This window comes from Phytophthora infestans, genomic scaffold (assembly GCF_000142945.1).
Source record: "Phytophthora infestans T30-4 supercont1.3 genomic scaffold, whole genome shotgun sequence".
In the NCBI taxonomy this organism is placed as follows: domain Eukaryota; phylum Oomycota; class Peronosporomycetes; order Peronosporales; family Peronosporaceae; genus Phytophthora; species Phytophthora infestans.
In genome coordinates this window covers 2,340,112-2,361,155 of record NW_003303756.1, presented here as the reverse complement: position 1 = coordinate 2,361,155, position 21,044 = coordinate 2,340,112, and the positions used below count along the sequence as shown (strand labels likewise).

The window sequence follows — 21,044 nt, the reverse complement described above, 5'->3', positions numbered from 1 at the left end:
ACTAAACAGAAAGCTCAAGGTGTAAAAGATGGAAGCTAGACGGTCCCACGCTGACAAATTAGCGAACATGACCACTTGCTTATTACAAAACTACGAGCTGAATGAATAACAGCCAAAATGGCTTCAAGTAGATAAACTGCCTTAGGAATACATGTAACATACGCGTGGTTGTGGATATGCTTAAATCTTCGTATTGTTGTCGATGAAGCAGCAACCCTATTCACAAACAATTATTTTAATTTGGACGCTCCATGGAATTAATAAGAGCACCCCTCGCGTCCAGGTTTCCCCCATCAGGTATTATACAGGTATATCAACCGGTATTGCCTAGGTAGAATATATCGCTTGAAAATTACCGCTATTTATTCTTTTGCCCCTCCGCCACCAGTAGGGGGGAGAGAATCGCGACACGTGACCGCGCCGACCCGGACGGAGCGACGATGGCGCGTACACACAAGACCGCTCATATTAAGGCAGCGATGGCGGAGAAGGAGCGCCTAGCCTAGGAAGCTCGACGGGCAGACATCGCTCGCGTGCATGATGCGCGTACGCGGTCTGAAAGGGCTCAAGCATTAGCAACTGTGCACAGGTCTCAGCCCTTCACCGCAGACTTAGAGGACGATGGAGAAGAGGGAAAGTCCGCCGAGGTTACCACGGATGAGCAGGCCGACGACGCGAAAGCCGCGGAAACAGCCGGTGAGGAGACTATGAATGGCTCGGAAAGCTCGGGTGTGTCAGAGGAAGACGTCGCACAGACTCAATTGGCTGAAGAGCCTTCGGCGGCGTCGTCAAGGGAGGAAAAGGAACGTTTCAGACATCGAGGATGAGGAATTGACTGAAGTTCCTGCGTTTAAGGCTCAGCACAATTTTTGGGTCTCTTTGGAGGTGAGCTTAAAGGAATACATGGAGGCTACACGTCAGAAAATCGTGGTGAAGAAGGTGATTAACATCGCTCGTCATAACGCTCACCTTCACAGTCAAGTTCACTTCCAGACTCAGAGATACTGCTCGTACCTATCGAAATGGAGCCCTATCAGCGCAAGTTTATCTGCACCCACGGATGGTCGGAGCGTGACAGTTCGACGGGTAAGTGGATGTCACACAAGTTAAACACGACCGACTGCCCATTTCAGATGTTAGCACAAGTGACCAAGCGCCGTGACGGCATCTGGGGTATCGTGATGAAGCGAAAGGTGTACAGGCACAACCACGGATCTCCGAAGGAGTTTACAGGTCTTATCCAGGTATCCGCCAGGTTCCTGTTGATTCACCCTTGATGCCAGGGATTGAGCTCTCGGTTGAAGCCAAAGCCGGCACTGCGAGTGTCTACAACTATATACGGGACAGCTCCAGCCATCAAGTCACAATGAACGACGTTCATAACCTGCTGCTCCGGCTGCGGAATCAAATTAATACTGTATAAAATGGTGTGATGTTAAAGTTTTACACTGATGCGCTCATCTTTGCCTCGTAGGTGATGAGCTGTCTGATGATGATGCAGTTGCTGAAATGATTGTGGACTTCAACAGATCGTCCTGGGCAAAAGTATCCACAGTACGTGAAAGTGCTCGCGGAGATACTGGTGTTATTTCGCTGACAAGCGGCCACATGCGCGCCATGTTGGACACCTTATGAAGGTGGTTCAAATGGATTGCACACACAAGACCAACCAGTGAGTTATATGTAATGTTACGTAGTGCAGGTTTATCCCACGTTTGAACAGGTATTGAGCAGGTATTTTTCCATGCTGGCAGGTACAACTACCAGTTTTGGACGATGGTAGCAATGGACCAGTTTGGTAACGGCCAGCCCGTGCGATACTCACTGATTGAAACGAACAGTGACTGGCACATGGGGAAGTGCTTCGATCACTTTAAGCGAGCTAATGAACACTGGTGATTTGTACGAATTGTTATCGTGGATAAGTACATGCGCGACGTTGATGTTATTCGCAGGAAGCTCCCGGAGGCTCGTGTGTTGTACAAATCACGTGATCAAGTGGCTTCACGGTATTATAAGGAAGTCTACGAAGTTTGGAAAGTACGATGCAGATGTTCTGGCACAAATGAAGCACACAATCACGAACATGACCTACTCTCGAACTATAGAAGCGTACGCATCGCATCGTGATGATTTCAAACATCTAGCGTGCAGAGACGGCCGCACAGAGCTTTGAGAATGCTTTGACAAGAATTGGAATGATTACTGTGAAATGTGGGTAGTGGCGTATCGTGTGGACTTGCCTCACTTGGAAATCACACAAACAACCGTGTTTGACTTTTTTTTTGGCAAACTCAAGCGGCAGTTAAAAGGTCAATTTACGATGCGAGCCAGCCTCAAGGGTCTTCTGAACATCGAGCACCGCAAGGAAGAAGAGTACAAGTCGAAGGTCGAGATACCTGGTACTTTGCCAGAGGCCTCTTATCCAGAGCAGATCAACGTGGTGCTATCGATGACAACGCGCTGCGTACCCCAGCAAATAAAACACAAAACAACGTCGCGACAGACCCAGCCGTAGCAGACAACTACTCATTCAAGGACAACGGCTCCACAATCAATGTCCAGTACGAAGACCACGAGTACCTTCTCATGAAGGATGACTTGACGTGCGATTGCGAGTCCTCCCAGACGATGAAGCTTCCATGTCGTCATGCTATGGTATACAGGAATGCGATTGGTAATCCGCTGATCATCCCATTCTCCAGCATTGCATCCAGGTATTTCTAGGTTTTGATCAGGTTTTGACCAGGTTTTGACTAATGTTTGTCATGATGTGTTGTTGGAATTCGTGTAGGTGGTTTGGACAGAGCAGGCTTGTACCAGGGAGCCTGGTCGAGGTAAGAAAGCCTTTCATGGCTAAGATATACAAGGCCAGCGTATCCACAAACGCTTCAAATCTCACTGAAGCGGATAAGTATCGACGTACCCAGCAGGCGCTTGGACGAATTAGTGGTGAGCTTGTCCAATTTCCGGACAGTGATTTCAACACAGCGATGGCTCAGCTGGAACAGTGGTGATACAATTTGCGTCAAGGACCGGTGGTGAATACGCCGGATGGCGACGGTGCCGATAGCGATGGTGACCACAGTGGCGATGGATCTGGAGGAAACGTGGAGACTCCCGACGAAACCACCGGTAATTCCCATGCCGAGGCGCAAGCAACCCAAGGTACTCACTCCAATACGAAATCTACACAACATACAAACTCCACAGCGAATAAACCGGCTTCTAAAACCACAGCCCCAGTAGAATCTGAAGCTGTGTGTGGTAATGGAAATGGCACTAAAGATCATGAGCGTAAGATTAAGCTGTCAGGAGGTGTTAAACGTGTCGGTAGGCCAAAGCTGAACCGTGCCGAACAGAAGCAAAAGGCGAAGGTTGTGCTCAAAGAGTACAACGGCGGGATGAAGCTCCGCGCTCTTCTGAGGGATAGTGATGTCTGTGACGTCGTCTCAACGCTGCAAACCGTTAAGCCCGGCGTACGTGAAATGGGTTCATTCTTAGCTACCTTCCAAGTCAAGAGAAAGGGCAATGGAAAGGTGGTAGAATGGCGTGAGGATGATGGTTTCGTTCCCGATAGAGTTCGGGTTGGCCTGGCATAGTCTATTATTGAGGACGCATTGGGGCAACTAAATGGGGGGTTGGCTAAAGAAGAGCGAATTGAGCTTGAAAGCGGTGGGGAGAGAGAAGATGATCGAGTCTGCTATGTGGCTACTATTAAAACCTGTGAAGAGCTCACAAGACCTCAACTGGAAGCAATGAAATGGATCTGGAACATGCAGGCCACCTGCCGGGACGCTATTCAATGCTGCACGTGCATTGATAGTGAAGTCAGAACTGCTATAGAAGACCCTGTTCCAGCAAAGATCGTGCCCCTCCAACTTTTAGAGGCTTGGCCTTATACTCATCTGCATGGATTCGGGTTTGATTTGGCTTATTCAGATTTTTTCTGTTTTTAAGGGCGTTGGTTAAATGACAACGCAATGAGAGCTCTTGCTGTGTATTTGAGACGCTACAAGAATAACGTAGCGATCACGCTTCCTCAGAGCTCAAGCAAAATGGGCTCGCTTCCTGCAAAACCGCTTGAGCACATTGCTGAGGGCGTCGCCTTGCATCCGTACGTGTTGTTACCCGTAAACTTTGGGGGTGCTCACTGGGGATGCTTAGTGGTTGATATAGCTGCTAAACAAGTCAAGACATACGACAGCATGGGTGGCAAAAAGAATTGGAAGGTTTTAAAAGCAATGGCGAGCGAGATCATTGAGACGGCTACGGGAGAGGAGGAGCTCACTACTACCTCACTGACAGAGCTCATGCAGACCGACGGTGATAACTGCGGCGTGTTCGTTTGCTGTCTGCTCTGGGCTTGTGTAAGAAGCGACGCAACAGGTGACGTGTCAACTACTGGACTGCTGAAGCTTCGCTGGGCGATGCTGCATGCGATTTCGAAGATGAAGAACTTCTAGGTAGTCAGCGGATACGCAGGATTGCTAACTAAGTTCAATACATGGTCAATACCTGGTTCAACCTGGAGAAAACATGAATGCGTTGAGGATGTCTAACTCTTTGGAAAGCTATCACCTATGCCGTTTGGTTGGCTGAGAGTCGCTCCGACACAACTCACCAGCCCTCATTTCCACTTTTACTCATATTTCGCACATAAGAATCCCAGGTTTCTACCTGGAAAATACATGTGCAAGTAATTTATGCAGTTCGCATAAATTACTTGCACCTGAGTCTTCTCTTTAATTCCGAAACCTGAATTAAACCTGGTACCATCACATGACCATCAGATTTCTGAGAATAGTTTTGTTCTGGGAAACGTGGACGCTATTATAAGCTCGTCCAATTAATATTTATAACCAAAAATGACATTTGTTTTTTAGAATGTCTTTTTGGAACCTCTAAAAATGCAATTGAAACAGTACGACGATTACTATCAATTTAGTCCAACGAAGAGCAAACTATTAATAGCATTGGAGATAGAGAGATCTCAAATTTGTATGGTAATTGATACGCGCGAATTAGTTCGATGATGCATTCATCAGAAGCATTAAAGAGTTACAATTCAAAATATACAGCTTCACTAAAACAAAGTCCACCGGGCTGGACCTGCGTTTCTCGAGCTCATGGGTTCACACATGCTTGTGAGCGTGGTGACTCTCACTCGTCGGGCTCGACTTATCGCCCTTGATCTTCTCCTTCACCTCGTGGACGGCCTCCTTCGCACGCTCCACGAAGCTCGGCGACGACGATAGCGACTTCTCTGAGATCGTGATCTGGTGGCTCAGAGCACTGACGTTGAAGTTTTCACGCAGAGTCGACTTGACCAGCGCCTCAACCGTGTCAGAACCGCTGAAAATACCGCCACGGTGTTCGTCGTGGTGGTGATCGGTCCTACCTCCGAGCAGACCATGGCCGTGCTTTTTCTCCTTGTCACCCTTGCCGAGGAGATCGGTGTGCTTCTCGTCCTTATGTTTGTCGCCCTTGCCGAGCAGACCAGTGTGCTTGTTGTCATCCTTATCTTTGCCAAACAAACCGGTGTGCTTTTCATGCTTGCGCTCATCGTTCTTGCCAAAAAGACCGGTGCCCTTGGATTCTTTCTCCTTGTTCTTATCAAAGACGCCTCCCTCTCTCTCGTGATACTCCTTGTCGTTATGGCCGATCATGTTGTCGACCGCACCCTTGACACCCTTGGACCGACCCTTCTCTTGGTCGTAATTGCGTGCAGTTGTGTTTAGGATATCCATGGCTTTGGCTGTCGCGCCCATCATGTTACGAGCCGAGTGGATCTCCGTCTCGGACGGTTGCGGGCTCTTACTGATTCGGTGCGCAACATGCTTGAGGTCGGCGGCCGTGTCCTTGGCGGTGCGCATGTCACTCCGCATGTACGATGTGGAGGCGTTGATGAAGTGGTTGCCATGGCGACTGTCGTAGTCGGACAGATTCTTCTTGAGAAGCTTGAGGCATCTGGTGGCGTCGTCGGAAGTTTGGATGAGCAGCTTTTCGAGAGCGGCGAACTCTTGTTCTGCGGTAACGTTGCGGTCGGACTTGCCCATGCTTGAGTTTTGCTTGCGCGTTTGATGTAGTTGGTAGACTTGTGCGTTGGAGATCACTTTTCAAAATGAATAAGAGGTAGATCGTTGTTAGTCGCGGTGATGGCTTCATTTCACTAGATGGGCATTGATAATAAAAATTGATTTGGTGGCTGCCGACATACCGGTACATGTATAAATGCCTTGAGAAAACACGGTGGCGGAACAATAGCTTGTCGCAAGGACATCGGCAAGAAATTCGAATATTTAATGTATCAATAGCTTGTTCTTAAGGTGCGGACCAACTTCTCGTCGCAATTTCAGCGCACCTTCAACATGAGTTTCTGTTTTAGAATTAATGCAACTCAACAAATGACGTTAAGGAAAAAATACAATTTGCAAATTAATTATTACTGTACGATTCTCGAGATTAGAGGCTAACGCTTCGAGTTGCGGGGGTTCCCTTAATCTTTATCACAACGTCCTCCATCACGTCTTTCGCACGCTCTGCTAGCGATGGGGAGACTGACTTCTCGGCAACGGAAATTTGACGCTTTAAGGCATGGAATCCGCTGAAAGTGGTGCGGAGGGTCAGCTTCACGACTGCATCCACTGTGTCGATAGCTGCTATTACACCGTCGTCTTGGTTACTTTTCTTCTTCTCACGTTTCCTAACAAGCACATTGTCGATGATGCGGCTGATGCCATTATGCTTCCCATTCATCTCATCGTAGACACGAGCCTGTTTCTTCAGCTCTTTCATGGCGTCTGCGGTAGCGTTCGTCTTGTTGCGGGCCGCAGCGATTTCCCAGTCGGATAGGAACTTGCTTTTGGCGATCTGGTCCGCCACGAGTCGCAGCTCAGTAGCCGCATCTTTTGCTGTACGGATGTTTCCCCTCATGAACGACTTGGAAGTGTTGACGAAGTGCAGTCCATGGCGACTGTCGAAGACAGCGAGATTGGTTTTCAAGGCCTTCACACATTTTATTGCATCATCTGCCGTATGTATCAGCAGCAGCTCGAGTTTGAAGAACTCTGCGGCGATGCTGGTGTCGGACTTGCCCATGGTGAGCGTAGCACTGACACACTCAGATTTGTATTGTGTTGTTGCACTGGCAATCACGTTGCAAAGTGGTAAGAACCTTGGTAGCCATATTACATCCAGCGAATTTTTACAACAAAAGTAGTGGCTTCATGCGACACTAGATTCCGTTAGATGGCCATATGGTCTATACTATAGGCCCTGATTCCTCATGGAGTAGAAAAATCGTTTTAAGCCCACTTTGAAAATAGGCAGTTGCTACTGGTGTGGAAGAGACAGGCTAATGGTGCCCGATCAATGCCCGACCATGCCCGACACAAAATAAGTCAGTTGAGCAATCAAGCGTCCGTATACGTATATCCGGATGTGAAGACTTTGTGGTTTGAGCGTGCAAGTACGACCGGCATCATGTCATGAGCATGAGAAATTTTATTCAGTAGAGCTCAGTGGGACTGGTAAGTACAGAATCAAAATCAACTTGTTGAAAGAGTTAACTATAGACACATATATATGTATCTGTAGCGCAGATAATGTAACTCTTTCCTACTCAGCATGCACAGACCTTGGGCACCAGCGAATACCTCAAACGCTAGCAGAACATACATACCACAATTGTATGAATCTACTTGTACCCCTAGATCGCCCATGTAGTGGTGTACTCGGTATTTTCTTGGTGCGTAGTTTGGCAGCTGCATTGCCAGCTTTTCTGCGATCGCTCGGACTCTAACGACATAGCTCGAGCTCATTGGGTCATAGATGCACACATCATTCAGATTTAAGTTCACCATTACGCAGCACCAATGCGTGTTGCTGCAGCATATAGGGATCAGAATTTTCTCGTTTGTCTTGCCCGCGAAAATTGTAGCGAAGGCTCTGGTATTGACAGGACTATCTTCATTATCAATGGAACCGATAACACCTGGATCCACAATGACGACATCATTTCGTTCTCCGAACAGCTTGGACATGACGATATTCATGGTATCGTCGCTTAGCTGTTTTTTTTTTCGACGAGATCTAGAATTTCTGCCTGTTTGTCAAACACAACGTTTAGTTAGAAAGTGTTGTAGTGATGGTATGATTTCGTCGACGTACCTTTGCAGACAAAAGCGGAATTGACTGCATCTTTGACAGCATATCCGTCTGTAGCACCACTTGAAACGGAGCAGGCATTGGGAGTGTGAAGTCAATGGTTTCGACCCACTTCACAGCCTTCTCGACCTGTTTTACCACCTTTATTGCCCTGTGCCACCTATTCATGATCCCAATTGTACTCATTGAGTACGCACCAAAGCCTGGAATATCCAGCGCCACGGCACTTTCTGCTAGGCCTTTGTGCTTCGACTGCAGAGCCGAAACCTTTTTCCTGCAAATAACAATTTGTTCAGGGCGCAATATCCGCGTGATCGACTCTGCTGGTATCAAAGCGATTGTGGGTGGCAAGCTCGATATTGTTCGTGCTGTAAGTGTCTTGAACTTGAAGCCATACTCCACCATTTTGAACTTGTTCACAACTGCAGCTGACGATATGTATGTTGCATCCGAAGACAGCGCTGCATCCACGGACGCCAAGCTTAAATTCGAAGCGTACAGCTCTGAGTCTTCTTGAGCTACAATGACAGTTTTTTTACGAGCTGCCTTCTTTGATCTGGCTGTCTGTCTTGGTCGTCCGGGAGGACTCGCTATCACAAATGGCGTGTCTTCCGTTGCTGGTGGTAGTGTGCTTAATTCAACGTTCCCGACTGTATCCAATTCTTCCCCGACTGGATCCAATTCTTTAACGACTGGACCCGAATCTTCCTCGACTGGACCTGATATGCCCCCGATTGAGCCCGATTGGCCTCCGATCGAGACCGACTGGCCCGATAAATCTGCAACCTGTGTTGTTTCGACGGAGTTGCAGCTTGTGGCATGGTCAGACTCAGAGGCAGTTGGGGATATATGACTCATATTTGCTGTATCCGCACGACGAGTAAGCAGTTCTGCCGACACGTGGTGAGTCGGTCGTGCAGTCGGATCGTGACCAGTAAGTAGTGGCGGCGACAGCGCATCATCGCGCGAGCTGCTAGTCGAACCGTGACGCTCAGATTCAGCTGGTGGTAAAATTGGCACACCGGGATCCTCGAATTTGCCTCTCTTGAACCGCCCAGTCACACTTTGAAGATACTGCATCGCTTCTTTATACTGCGTCATGCCGAGTCCCGCCACGGTGTCACAAATTTGGGATGCAAATTGCAGTGCTTCACGATATTTGCGGCTCGAGTCCCACGGCCTCGCCTGTGAGGATATCACATTTTTTACCTCAAAATACTTTGGCTCCGCTGTGTCAGCGACGACACTTGAATTTTCAATCGCCGCACGCTCCATCACCCGAACCAGCACCGCTCGCAGCGGGTGTTGGGGGCTCAGAATCGCTGCTGTCGCTCTCGTCGATCTCGCGCGCGACAGCCCCAGTTAGCGGACGGCTCGGACGCGGAGATCCATTTCCCCCTCCTGCAGCCTTACGATCGTTACGCGAATGGTATACATGGTACACACTGTATACATCGTACGGATGGGAGCGCGTCAAAAATTTGTAGGGGAAGGTTAACTCAGTCGGTTAATATAGTCACTCTCTTGAAAATAAGCACGTGGGCTTACAAGTAAAGCAAATTATGCAGTTTTTTTACGTGAACGCACAAAAAAGATAGAAAAAATGTAGGTGGGTGTTTTCTGGTGTCTCAATCTCTAACGATACCATTCGATGGGAGGCGTCGGCAGCCAACATAGTTGCTAAGAGCTTGTAACATCGCTGACTTGTCGGGACCGACATCCCACTCATTTCGAAAAGTGATCACTAACTAACAAGACAATCAATTGAACCGACAACTTCATCCGCGCAACCTCAAACATGGGCAAGTCCGATCTCCACTTCACCGCCGAACAAGAGCAAGAGTTCTCGTCGCTCGAGAAGGTGCTCAACCAGACTGCTGACGACGCCTCGAGATGTCTCAAGCTGCTCAAGAAAAACTTATCTGAGTATGACAGTCGCCACGGCAACCACTTCATCAACACCGCCGCTTCGTACATGCGGAGCGACATGCGCACCGCCAAGGACACGGCGGACGAGTTGAAGCGTGTAGCACACGAGATCAACAAGAGCTCACAGCCTTCTAAGACCGAGATCCACTCTGCACGCAATGTCATGGGTGCGACGGCTAAAGCCATGGAAGTCCTGAGTATGACAGCACGCAACTACGACCAGAAGAACGGTCGTTCCAAGGGTGTCAAGGGTGCAGTCGACAACGCACTCGGTCTCAACGACAAGGAACAACACGAGAGACAGGGAGGCATCTTTGGCAAGGAGAAGGAATCGAAGGGCAACAGTCTGTTCGGCGAGAGTGACAAGGCCAAAGACGACAAGCACACCGGACTTTTTGGAAGTGACAAGGACGACAAGTCTACTGGTCTGTTGGACAAACACAAGGACGCTAATACCGACTTCTTCAAGAAGAACGAGCAGGACCATGGCAACAATGACAGCGACGTCATCATCGTCGGTAAGTCCGACCGTCATCACCACGACGAAAACCGTGGTGGCATTTTCAGTAAGTCTGACACCGTTGAGGAGCTGGTAAAGTCCACTCTGAACGATAACTTCAACCTCAGCGCGCTAAGCCACCAGATCACGACCACAGAGACGTCTTTGACGCAGTCACAGTCGTCACCATCGCCAGCATCGCCGTCGCCAGTGTCGCCACCACAGAGTTTCATGGAGCGCGCGAAGGAGGTGGTACACGACGTGAAAGATAAGCTCGTTGGAGATAAGGCAAGTCCGACGAGCGAGAACAACCGCCCACGCGCCCACACGCTGACGCCGTAAGTGACTCGGGAGGAGCGATAGTGAAGCGTAGGAGGTGAATACGTACGTAACATTCCACATTTAGGTAAACTTTAACAACACCAAGTTGAAGTGAAGGAGTGATTTGAGAAAGTTGAAGTGGCTATCACATCAAATATGCATAAAGTGATGTATTGTACATCAAGTTTGAGAAAATAGCTTTGACAAAAACTCACACAACCTGATTCCAGTCGTCATGGCGTACTTCACGTCGGCGCGGTGCAACCGTAACGCGCCCTACGTCGCTACCACGCTCAGTTGCAACTCCGCCATCATCCTCTTCTCCCTCGCCGCTTTATTCGCGTCCTCCACTGCAGCAGACGTCGCTCCGTTCCAAGATCCACTACACGTTCAGCTCGATTCTACCACGGACACGCTTTTGACGCTTTCAACCGACCAGATCGCTCTGGACAGCGCACAATTTAAGACTCAAGTGCTCAATACTGTCCCTGATTTAGTCCCCGCTGACGTGATATGCGACAAGATCCAGCATTGCGACAAAAAAGGCGTGTGCGCCATTGTCTGCAAGCACGGTAGTGTCCAGGTGGACCAGTGGCTACAAAATGCTCTAAAACTGCAACGCCAACTCGCATACCGTCGCAACTTTTGCGCTGCCTCGTTGCCTGGAACGCACAATTCGGCCATCAATCTGGCCGACGGATATGGAGTGGAGGACCATGTGTTTGAAGGCTATCTACGCTACTTTTCGTGGTTTAAGAAAGGTATGAAGGTGCACACGAACGACCAGTTATTCTCGCTTACGGATCAATTGCACATGGGCGTGAGATTCATTGAGTTGGATGTGCATTGGTTCGATGGGGATCTCCATATCGCCCATTGTGGAGGCTTCAAGTCCAAGTTATTGGACGGGATGATCGAAGTTTTCAATGAAATTGCAAAACTATTGGGGACCGGCATTGAGTGGGACTCTGAGACTATTGGGTGTAAGCCCAGTTTGAGTAGTATCCCGTCGAAAGAGCAGAGGCCGCTGAAGGAGGCGTTGAAGGAGCTGGCAACGTGGCTTCATGCACCTGAGCATAAGGACGAGTTCTTGATGGTGTTCTTCGATGACGAGACGAACCTCATGAAGTGGAAAAAAGTCGGTAAACTACTGGACTATTTGAAGGACTATTTCCCAGAAGAAGAGATTCTACGACCGATCGAACTGGCAGTAAGTTATCAATTATTTGTCGATGATAGAAAAATAAAATACTGATTGTTGTGTGATTCGATTAGTACGACACCAAATGGCCTACGATTGAAGAGCTGCTTCGCGTTGGGAAACGTGTGGTGTTTATGAGTGGTGTCGATTATTTTAGCGACGGAGAGGAGCTTCTGTTCGTAAAGGACACTGTATGCAACTGGCAAGAGCCACCACTGCCACTTGCTCCATTCCCAGCATGCCGCTTCAACGAATCCAAAACAAATATCGGGATTTCGGACGAGAACTTCACCATTTTCCGTCCAGAAACCAGCGAAATCGAGTACGGTTTCCTCAATGCAGACGGTCAATTGGGCATCAACAAGAACTTGCTGAACGAAGAATCGCTGCCAGGCGTGGCACAATGTGGCGTGAACTTGCCATCACCCGACAACATCACTCCCAAGCGCATGGAGGCTACTATTTGGGCTGTGTCTAAGGGACAAGAGCTCAATCCGAAGCAGTGTGTAGCTCTCATGCGTGAGTCGAAGACGTGGCAGAGCGTGGAGTGTGACACTGCGAACCTGGTGCCCGCATGTGTTGACGTCAAGAACCCGCGTCAGTGGCAGCTTGGAAGTGCGTCGGTCGTTGAAGCCGACGCAGCCATCGCCTGCGCCTCTCTTGCCTCTGCATCGATGACGTATTCGGTCCCGGCGTCTGGGTATGAGAACGGACTGCTGCATGACCAGTTGGTGCAGAATGCTGCTAGTTCGATTGGTGGCGTCTGGTTGAACGCCAAAGCTGTTGTCTCGGAGGTCTACTCGACGACTGCTGTCCATGAGACGAAAGTAACATCCATTGACGACATTATGTCGGTGGAGTAAACTCTCGAGGTTATGGAAATAGCGTGCGTTCGGAGACAGCAAGACGCGGTTGCGAATGATGTATAAGGCCTCCAAAGCATACGATTAAACATGGAAAAGTTAGTATTCAATGTCAGAGCGGGGTCAACTATACTTCTGTGAAGTGTTGCTAAGTAGCTATTCGTCTTCGCAATACTCGAGTAGAAGGATGTCGCGCTCTTGAGCTTTGTGGTCTGTCGTTCCACTTACGCCTTAGGCGACGTGGTTGCCTTGTAGGTCGTGTTGGGCATTGGAAAGAGCTCGAGAGCTGTGCCGTTCATCGGAGGCTTCAGATTGCTCGCTTCGTCCGCTTTCTCGTTGGTGTGGAGCATGTCCTCTTCTGTCGCCTTGGGGTATTTCTCGACGGCAGGCTTGAGAGTCGACTTCTCCTCGGTCGGCTTCGAAGTCGAGTTGTTGGTTGACGCCGGGTGCTTGTCGTCTTCGTGAGTCTTGTCCACGTCAGCCTTGCATGCATCTTCGAAAGTGCTGGACAGCTTGTATGCGTTCAGCTTGACGCCGGCGAAAGACAGGTAGCAGTCGGCGGGCTTCAATGCAAGAGCATCTTCAATCAGCGCACGACATTCGTCGGAGGCACACATGGCCTTGACTTGCGGGTCTGTCGGGTAGCCCTTCGGTGGGGCAATAGAGAAGCCGGCTGAGACTTTCTGGCATGGACTCAAGTGCGGGTTGGCATAAAGCTCGGCGAACTTGACGACTTCAGTCGCGGGGCAGGGGTCTTCAGCGACAGCTCCAAAAGCCGAGAGCAGGAAGAAGAAGAATACACCGAACTGCATGGTTGTTTTGAGTGGTCAATGCTGAGAAAGACGGCGAAGCTTGCAAGTGTTTGGGGATTTTCTAGCACTGGTTACCAACTTGGAAGGAAATCAGAGAATGAGGAAGCTAAGAGGTGTTGAGTAGACTTCATTGAGAAAGGTCGACAAATAACATACCCCAACATTCTCTTGTAACCCAAGTGAAGAACAATCAAATTCGAGAAGAGACTGAAGTATCTATTGAGCTGCTTGCTACCCACATCACTCGATGCAAATGACCACGGGTTGCATACAGCAGAGCTCAGGGTATTATATCATACTTCATAGTGGGCTGATTGGATAGAGAAGGCGCGCAGGGCCACAAGAACTTTGGCAAGCAGTGCCCAAACAACTCACCCTTCTCCTATAGCAAGACATTCACTATCCTGCTTGCTGCTGCGAAGATCTATGAGCACTTCTCGCCCACCCTACGACCCTGAGCTGCAGGCGATGATTGATCAAGCGCTTGCTGACGGCATGCCACTCCACGTCGGCATCGATGATCTTCCCAGTACACGTGAAGAGGCCTCGATTGGCGCGTCAGCTCAACTGACACTCGCTCTGTCGCCAGGTAGCACTCACGAAGAGCGCGTTACTACAGGACCCCATGGAGATATCCAGGTTTCACTTTTTCGCCCTTCCAGTTTTGACTCGACCAAGCAACACCCCGCTATTCTCTTCTACCATCCAGGCGGCATGATCATGGGCAACCGCTTCACTGGCGTAACAGCTCTTGCACCATACCTTGATTTGTGCAATGCTATCATCATCTCGCCCGAATATCGCCTAGCACCTGAGCACCCAGCACCGATCCCGTTCGAGGACGCGTATGCAGTACTCAAGTGGATTGGTGATAGTCTTGATGAGTTTTGTATTGACCCAACTCGACTTCTGCTTGCTGGAACCTCTGGAGGTGGCGCAATTTGTGCTGGAGTGACGCTTTTAGCTCGTGAGCGTGGTGGCCCCAAGGTGTGTGGCCAACTGCTCGTTGCACCCATGCTGGATGACCGTTGTGACAGCGTTAGTGCTCGTCAATTCGAGGATGAAGGAGGACATTGGAGCAGTAGAAGCAACCAATTTGCATGGGGCTGCGTGCTCGGGTCACGATGTGGAACAACTGATGTGCAGGATTTTGAGGCCCCAGAACGGGCAGCAGACCTATCGGGTCTCCCGCCTACGTATCTAGAAGTGGGGTCAGCAGAAGTGTGTCGAGATGAAGTTGTTGCGTTCGCGAGGAAGTTATGGGAATGTGGTGTGCAAGCGGAGCTACACGTCTGGCCAGGTGGGTGGCGCAACTTCGCTGCCCATGCACCCGATGCTGATGTGTCCAAGAAGGCACTGCGTACGAGACACCAATGGGTCGAGAAACTCTTGAAGAAGTCTTGCTAGATACCGGTACACTACAGTGCCACATTCCTTGCCTAAGCAAGCGCATGTGAATCGCCAGTGGCGTGGTTTTAAACTGCCGCGGTTGTTTGAAACCTCGAGAGCTTCAGAACATAGTGAAGGCTTCATGCGTGGCTGGCAGCAGCTGATATTGATGGTCGATCGCGGGAAAAGCCCACATCGCCACGTCGGAATTAACCATGACGAGCACAACCTTCTTCACATTGTCAGTTTTTCTCGAATTTCGTCTGTTCACCGTCTCTTTCCATTGGCTAGCGCAATCTCAATTTCCAATTCGCCAAAATAATATTTAACCTTTTCTATTGGCTCAGATCTGAGCCTACACCACGTCAGCGTTTACGCCGACATAGTCGTCACTCACCAACTTCCACCGGCGGCATCGACGGACTCGAGTAGCTCCATTTGCAGATTGCAGCTTCACTTCTAGAGCTCACTTCCACCGCGGCAACTGTCTCCATCTTATTGGCAATCTTCTGGCGCTTATTTTGAGCTATTCGTCACCGTGTAACATAACGTAAAGCGCTGACCAAGTTCATCTCCACATCATCGTTAACCAACCTTTTCAACACGTCCCCAGACCGCAAATCATGACCAACGACAGCAGTATGAGGTCTATCCTACTGCGCTTCGATCTCTTCTTCGCCGGAGCCGATGCAGCCATGCAGAAGCGGCTGCAGAAAGCTCTGGACGTGATGCGCAGCGCCATTGACATCTTCGGTCTAGAGGGCGTTTGCTTCAGCTTTAACGGCGGAAAAGACTCGACCGTGGTGTTGCACCTGCTCCGTATTGTAGTAGCCAAGCGTGTGCTGGAGGAGGCGCAACTAGCGCACTTAAAGGCCGAGCAGGAAGCTGAGAACGGCCCCAAGACGACTGTTACCTCGCCGCGAAACAGCTTCGTCTCTGCTGACTTGCTACAAGAAGAGGAGCTCGAAGCTCGTGTTAAGACGCAATTGCAGCGTGTTCCAGTCATGTATTTCGACTCGTACGACCAGTTCCCGGAGGTCCGGGAGTTCACAGAGGAGTGTAACACGAAGTTCGCGCTCAGTTGTCACGTCTACAAGTGCTCGTTCGTGGAAGGCGTCAAGGACATCTTGGACAAGCTCCAGGTCAAGGGCATCTACATGGGTGTGCGTGGAGGAGACCCGTACACAGAAGACATGGAGCACTTCTCGCCTAGCAGTCCTGGCTGGCCTCCTTTCTTGCGTGTCAACCCCATCTTAAAGTGGACGTATGATGATGTGTGGAGCTTCCTACGCGACTGTCAGTTGGAGTATTGCTCCCTGTACGATCACGGGTACACGTCGCTAGGAAACATATTCGATACGGTGCAGAACCCAGAGCTCTGGAGGACAGGAGAGGACGGCAAGGAGGGGTATTACCTGCCTGCGTACGAGCTCAAGGACGGCAGCTCGGAACGCTGTGGACGGCAGAAAAAAGCGCACACGACGTCAAAATCTGAGTAAGAGACGAAGAGAGAGCTGTGAGTGAAGTCTTTTGTCATACCCCCATATCAATAGAAACACAAGAAGAAATAACCCTGCAAATATCTTATCATACTAACGTTCGTTAATGACGGCGAGAGCGAGAGCGCGACCTTGAGCGGGAGCGTTTTCTAGGGGATAGAGAAGATGAGCGATGGCGACGACGGGGAGGGCGACGAGCGTCTTTCGAGGTGTAAGAGCGTCTGCTCGAGCTCTCGTACCGATGACGATCAGCTGGGGAGCGTGAACGAGATCGGTATCGATGCGAACGCTCAGTGGCATCTCGACCTCTTCTCGGTAGCGAAGGGGAGCGTGATCGTGCCTGACGTTCTTCATCTTTATAGTGGGAACGACGTCGGTTGTCGTCGTCTTCCTCGTCCGAATGACGGCGCTTTGCTTTCTTCTCTTTCTTGCGCTCCTTCTTTTTCAACTTCTTCGCTGCTTTGTCTGCTTTGCGCGCTTCTTTTCGTGCTGCCTTCGCCTCACTCTCCGTCATCTGCGTGTTGATTGTTCCTGGGAGCGCATACGTCGTATCGGCTTTGCCGCTGGCGAGTTGGTCTCTATATCTCTCAGCTAGTGTACGTTTAGGTCCCGTTTCGAAGCCCTCAGCCTCCACTGGCGCTGCTCCGAGCCCTTCAACACGCTCCACGTCCAAGCCATCCCTCTCCGCTTCTCCTCGTTTCAGCAGCTCCTTCATCTCAAACGAGCTCAAAGCTTCGACAGGTTCGCGACGTTTCTTTGGTGCAATACCCCTGTTCATTCAATACGTTAACAAGCACCTCGTAAGCTTCCGTCGAAAAAAAGATATAGGCAATCTGCTACTGCGACGTACAAAGCTTCGTTCATGAGATCTTCGTCTCGCTGCTTGGCCAGCTCCAGCTCTGACTGCAAAGCCTCTGCACGCTGCGACTTGTTTGCTTTCGCATACCATGTGAGATCCTTGCCCTTCTGCCACCGTCCCACAGGCGCTTGCACCGAGTGGCCCAAGTAATTTTCTCGATACTTATCGTTCTTGACATCCTCCCATTTGAACTCTAGCGCACCAAACACGAAAAGAATTGACAAGCATTTAGACCACTCCATTTTCACCCAGATGTTATAATAAGAGGTTCATTGTCGACGTACGGTCGGCGCCACCGCGCGTGCCGCCAGCGCGATAGTTAGTCTTGCCGAAGCTCATGCGGCCGCCTGCAAAATGAAAATGATGTCTTACACACGAAACAACTTTGTGCGTAATTTATAATTTCCTGAATGTCCGGTGACAGTAGCTTCGGTATCTTCCTATGTCTCTTCCGCAACAATTTCAATTCGATAAAAACTCAGCAACCACGAGCTCGAACAAGGAGGAACGGACCGCCTTGCTTGGGCCTCGCGTGGCCATGTCCGACAGCAATGGAGCGAACGCTGGCGGTATCTTTGCAGGCGAGAGCAGTAGCGGTGTTACAGGCGGAGGACCGGATCCCAACAGCCTCAACAACTACAGTACATTCTTCGCAGGAGACCCCGTGCGTCAATAGCCTGTTGATCTTCTAAACGCCAATGCTGACTGAGGAATCTACTATGTGTATTGACGAATACAGAGCGTACGATCGCTAATGCGCACATCGGACAACATTGAGCGTACACGTCGCACCGTTGCCGAGTCTGAAGAGCTAGCCAAGAATGTGCTTGTCGACCTCGAGTTGCAGCGCTCGCAGCTACACGACACGAAGGATATGGTCTCCGAGACTTCGAGCATGACAGGTCAAGTGCGTCATCTACTGCAGATCATCGCCGACCGCTCGTATCGCAAGAAAATCTGTCTATACATGGTCATCGTAGCGCTGTCAATCACCGACATCCTGGTATTTTATCTATTGTTTGTGCGTTGAAAAATATCAGGCGAAAATAAAGCAACAAGCAGCTAAAGATCATGTGGGTGTTTCTCAGTTTATTATGCCTCAGCGCGTGGTGAGTGGATGAACTAGTGGGGGGGAATAAACCACCAACGTATCCACCTATTTACTGCTCGGGCATACCGCCACCGCCCATCTGCTTGCCAGCACGCATAACCTCGTCAACAAGCAGCAGTTGCGACGCCAGTGTCGTCGCGAGGTGAATAAACTGACGCTTCACTCGGTAGTTGTCCCAGATTCCCTCCTGCTCGGGCAGCATAGGTTCGCCCGAGAAGAGGTCGATACCCACGGGCATACCGGAGTTCTGGTGCTCCTCCTGCACTGCAATCAACGTGTCCTGCACGTCAAGACCAGAGTTCTCCGCCAGCACCTTAGGGATCACCAACAGAGCGTCGGAGAACGCTTGCACGCCGAGCTTAGCACGGCCCTTCACTGTGCCCTTGAACTTGTTTAGCGCCTCGTGCGCAGTCAGCTCAAACGCAGCAGCACCGGGGACGACGCCCTTGTCCTCAACAGCGTTGTTAACAGCACGCACACCGTCACGGATAGCGTCCTTGATCTGCGCAATGGTGTGCTCGTTCGGGCCCTTAATGAGGATCGTACACGACTTGGGGTGCTGTACGTCCTCCACGAACGTGTAGCGCTCTTCTCCAAGCGTCTGCTCGTACACCTTGCCAGCGTATCCCAGCATAGACTCGTCCATGTCGTCGGTCGAGTTGATAGGCATTCCGCCGCAAGCAAGCGTTATCCGCTCCATGTTACGACGCTTAGCACGACGTAGAGCCAGGATGCCTTCCTTGGCCAACATGTCCAGCGACAGAGGGTCGATGCCCTTCTGGTTGATGATGACGAAGCTCTTCTTGTTCTCCTCCGTGCACACCTCACGCTTAAGTTCGATAATCTGACGCACCTTGTCGTCCGTGAACTTGCGCTCCGCTTCCACCATCTTCTCGCGCTGGTCGGCACTGTTGTAGAAGAAACCAGAGTTCACTTCGCTCTTCTCGTACTCCAGCGACACGTTGCACGTCATGATGTAGCAGTTCTCAAGCGACGTAGGCATGTCCGGGTGACGAGAGCCATGGTCCAGTACCAGACCCTTGACGAGACGAGTGTCACTGCTGCTCTGGTGCATCATCTGTATGATTTTAATAAAAAAACACACAGGCATCAGCAACTGTTACTATAAAATACAAGAGTAGTAAAGCCACGTACGTGCATGATCTCGATCATGTGGAGGTCGATGGGGCGTTCAGGCACGGCGATGGTCAACACGGCGTCCGTGATGATCTCTGTGAGTTGGTCAGCGAGTTTCTGGTCCAGCTTGGTGCGCAGTGAGGTGCGGGCGACGCTGCAGAGCAGCTCACGGTCCTTAAGGATGTCCTCGGGTGTGACCTTGATGCCGTCCAGCACACGCAGAGCCTCGTCCTTAGCGAGTTCGAAGCCCTCCGACAGGATACGCGGGTGCAATCCGTCAGCCAGGAAGCGCTCGGCCTGCTTGAGCAGCTCGCCGATGAACAGCACGGTGGACGTGGTGCCGTCGCCCGTCACGTCGTCCTGCGCTGTAGCCGCACGAGCGATCAACGCGGCCGTCGGGTGCTGGATCTGCATCTCATGCAGAAGAACGTTGCCGTCCTTGGTGAGTTTGATCTGGCCAGCGCCACCGACCAGCATCTTGAGTGTACCGCGCGGGCCTGTTTCAAGATGCAAGTACAGTAACTATTAGATCTTTGTGGGCAATGTGTTGGTTGGGCTGGAGGCGTGAGAACGCACCGAGGTTGGACTTGAGCACGCCCTGGAGACCCTTGGACGCGCTTACATTGACCATGAGCGCCTGTGACTTGCTCACGATCTCGGCGTTGGGGTTCATACCGCGGTAGCTCATCTCTGCTCGAATGTGGCTAAAGCTTCGCTGTGTCGGGAGGTGGATTGGCGGTGGCAGGCTTGAGATTTGAAGATCTCTCCAAGTGTGGGGCTGCTGTTCATCTGTGTTGGAGAGCAGATTGCTTTTCGATTGTCAGGGCTGTTCAATCGAAAGCCTTTTAGCATGCTTAATCAGATCAGGCTGATTCTTATTAAATGACTCTTTTAAAATTTGTGAAGAATCAGCGGATCTGAGTCGACGATTAAAGGCTCTGTTTTCGATTTTGATTAAAGAGCAGAGCACCTTTGCCTTATTGTTTTTAGAAAAGCAAAAAAAAAGGAAACAAATGCAAAAAAGGAATTTCTACTGCTCTGCAGCGTGCAGTGTAGCTCTATTACTTAAAATATTTTGAGAGGGTAAAACCTCTTTCTTCTACTTCTAGTAGTAGTACTTCTGTCACAGAAGTTTCGGAGTATACAAGTGATATTTAAACTTGTAGTAGTTGCAGTAGTTGAAGCTGCTAAACTAGTAGTAGTAATAGTAGTAATAGTAGTAGTTTAAAGTTCTTTAAATGCTCCTTAATTAACA

The 21,044-nt window shown here is 50.1% G+C and overlaps 8 protein-coding genes across 8 annotated transcripts; 4 read left to right on the top strand and 4 right to left on the bottom strand.

Annotated features, from left to right (window-relative positions):
* Positions 1-5,033: 5,033 nt before the first annotated feature.
* Positions 5,034-6,114, bottom strand: PITG_02510 (uncharacterized protein; the record flags this gene model as incomplete). The annotated part of the gene is made up of 1 exon (XM_002907387.1): positions 5,034-6,114. One exon carries the CDS (start codon positions 6,057-6,059, stop codon positions 5,136-5,138), a length of 924 nt encoding a protein of 307 aa, XP_002907433.1.
* A 298-nt stretch (positions 6,115-6,412) lies between these two features.
* Positions 6,413-7,142, bottom strand: PITG_02509 (uncharacterized protein; the record flags this gene model as incomplete). The annotated part of the gene is made up of 1 exon (XM_002907386.1): positions 6,413-7,142. The coding sequence occupies one exon, from the start codon at positions 7,099-7,101 to the stop codon at positions 6,466-6,468; it is 636 nt and encodes a 211-aa protein (XP_002907432.1).
* Positions 7,143-9,967: 2,825 nt separating this feature from the next.
* Positions 9,968-10,939, top strand: PITG_02507 (uncharacterized protein; the record flags this gene model as incomplete). The annotated part of the gene is made up of 1 exon (XM_002907385.1): positions 9,968-10,939. One exon carries the CDS (start codon positions 9,968-9,970, stop codon positions 10,937-10,939), a length of 972 nt encoding a protein of 323 aa, XP_002907431.1.
* A 208-nt stretch (positions 10,940-11,147) lies between these two features.
* On the top strand, positions 11,148-12,982 carry PITG_02506 (uncharacterized protein; the record flags this gene model as incomplete). The annotated part of the gene is made up of 2 exons (XM_002907384.1): positions 11,148-12,128; positions 12,194-12,982. 2 exons carry the CDS (start codon positions 11,682-11,684, stop codon positions 12,980-12,982), a joined length of 1,236 nt encoding a protein of 411 aa, XP_002907430.1.
* A 224-nt stretch (positions 12,983-13,206) lies between these two features.
* On the bottom strand, positions 13,207-13,872 carry PITG_02505 (elicitin-like protein; the record flags this gene model as incomplete). The annotated part of the gene is made up of 1 exon (XM_002907383.1): positions 13,207-13,872. One exon carries the CDS (start codon positions 13,792-13,794, stop codon positions 13,207-13,209), a length of 588 nt encoding a protein of 195 aa, XP_002907429.1.
* Positions 13,873-14,514: 642 nt separating this feature from the next.
* Positions 14,515-15,201, top strand: PITG_02504 (carbohydrate esterase, putative; the record flags this gene model as incomplete). The annotated part of the gene is made up of 2 exons (XM_002907382.1): positions 14,515-14,904; positions 14,950-15,201. The coding sequence occupies 2 exons, from the start codon at positions 14,515-14,517 to the stop codon at positions 15,199-15,201; spliced, it is 642 nt and encodes a 213-aa protein (XP_002907428.1).
* A 605-nt stretch (positions 15,202-15,806) lies between these two features.
* Positions 15,807-16,682, top strand: PITG_02503 (FAD synthetase, putative; the record flags this gene model as incomplete). Its single annotated transcript, XM_002907381.1, has 1 exon — positions 15,807-16,682. The coding sequence occupies one exon, from the start codon at positions 15,807-15,809 to the stop codon at positions 16,680-16,682; it is 876 nt and encodes a 291-aa protein (XP_002907427.1).
* A 149-nt stretch (positions 16,683-16,831) lies between these two features.
* On the bottom strand, positions 16,832-20,596 carry PITG_02502 (T-complex protein 1 subunit zeta; the record flags this gene model as incomplete). The annotated part of the gene is made up of 8 exons (XM_002907380.1): positions 16,832-16,883; positions 16,922-17,452; positions 17,533-17,734; positions 17,826-17,888; positions 18,055-18,177; positions 18,719-19,730; positions 19,808-20,286; positions 20,366-20,596. The coding sequence occupies 8 exons, from the start codon at positions 20,475-20,477 to the stop codon at positions 16,832-16,834; spliced, it is 2,574 nt and encodes an 857-aa protein (XP_002907426.1).
* Between the last annotated feature and the right edge of the window lie 448 nt (positions 20,597-21,044).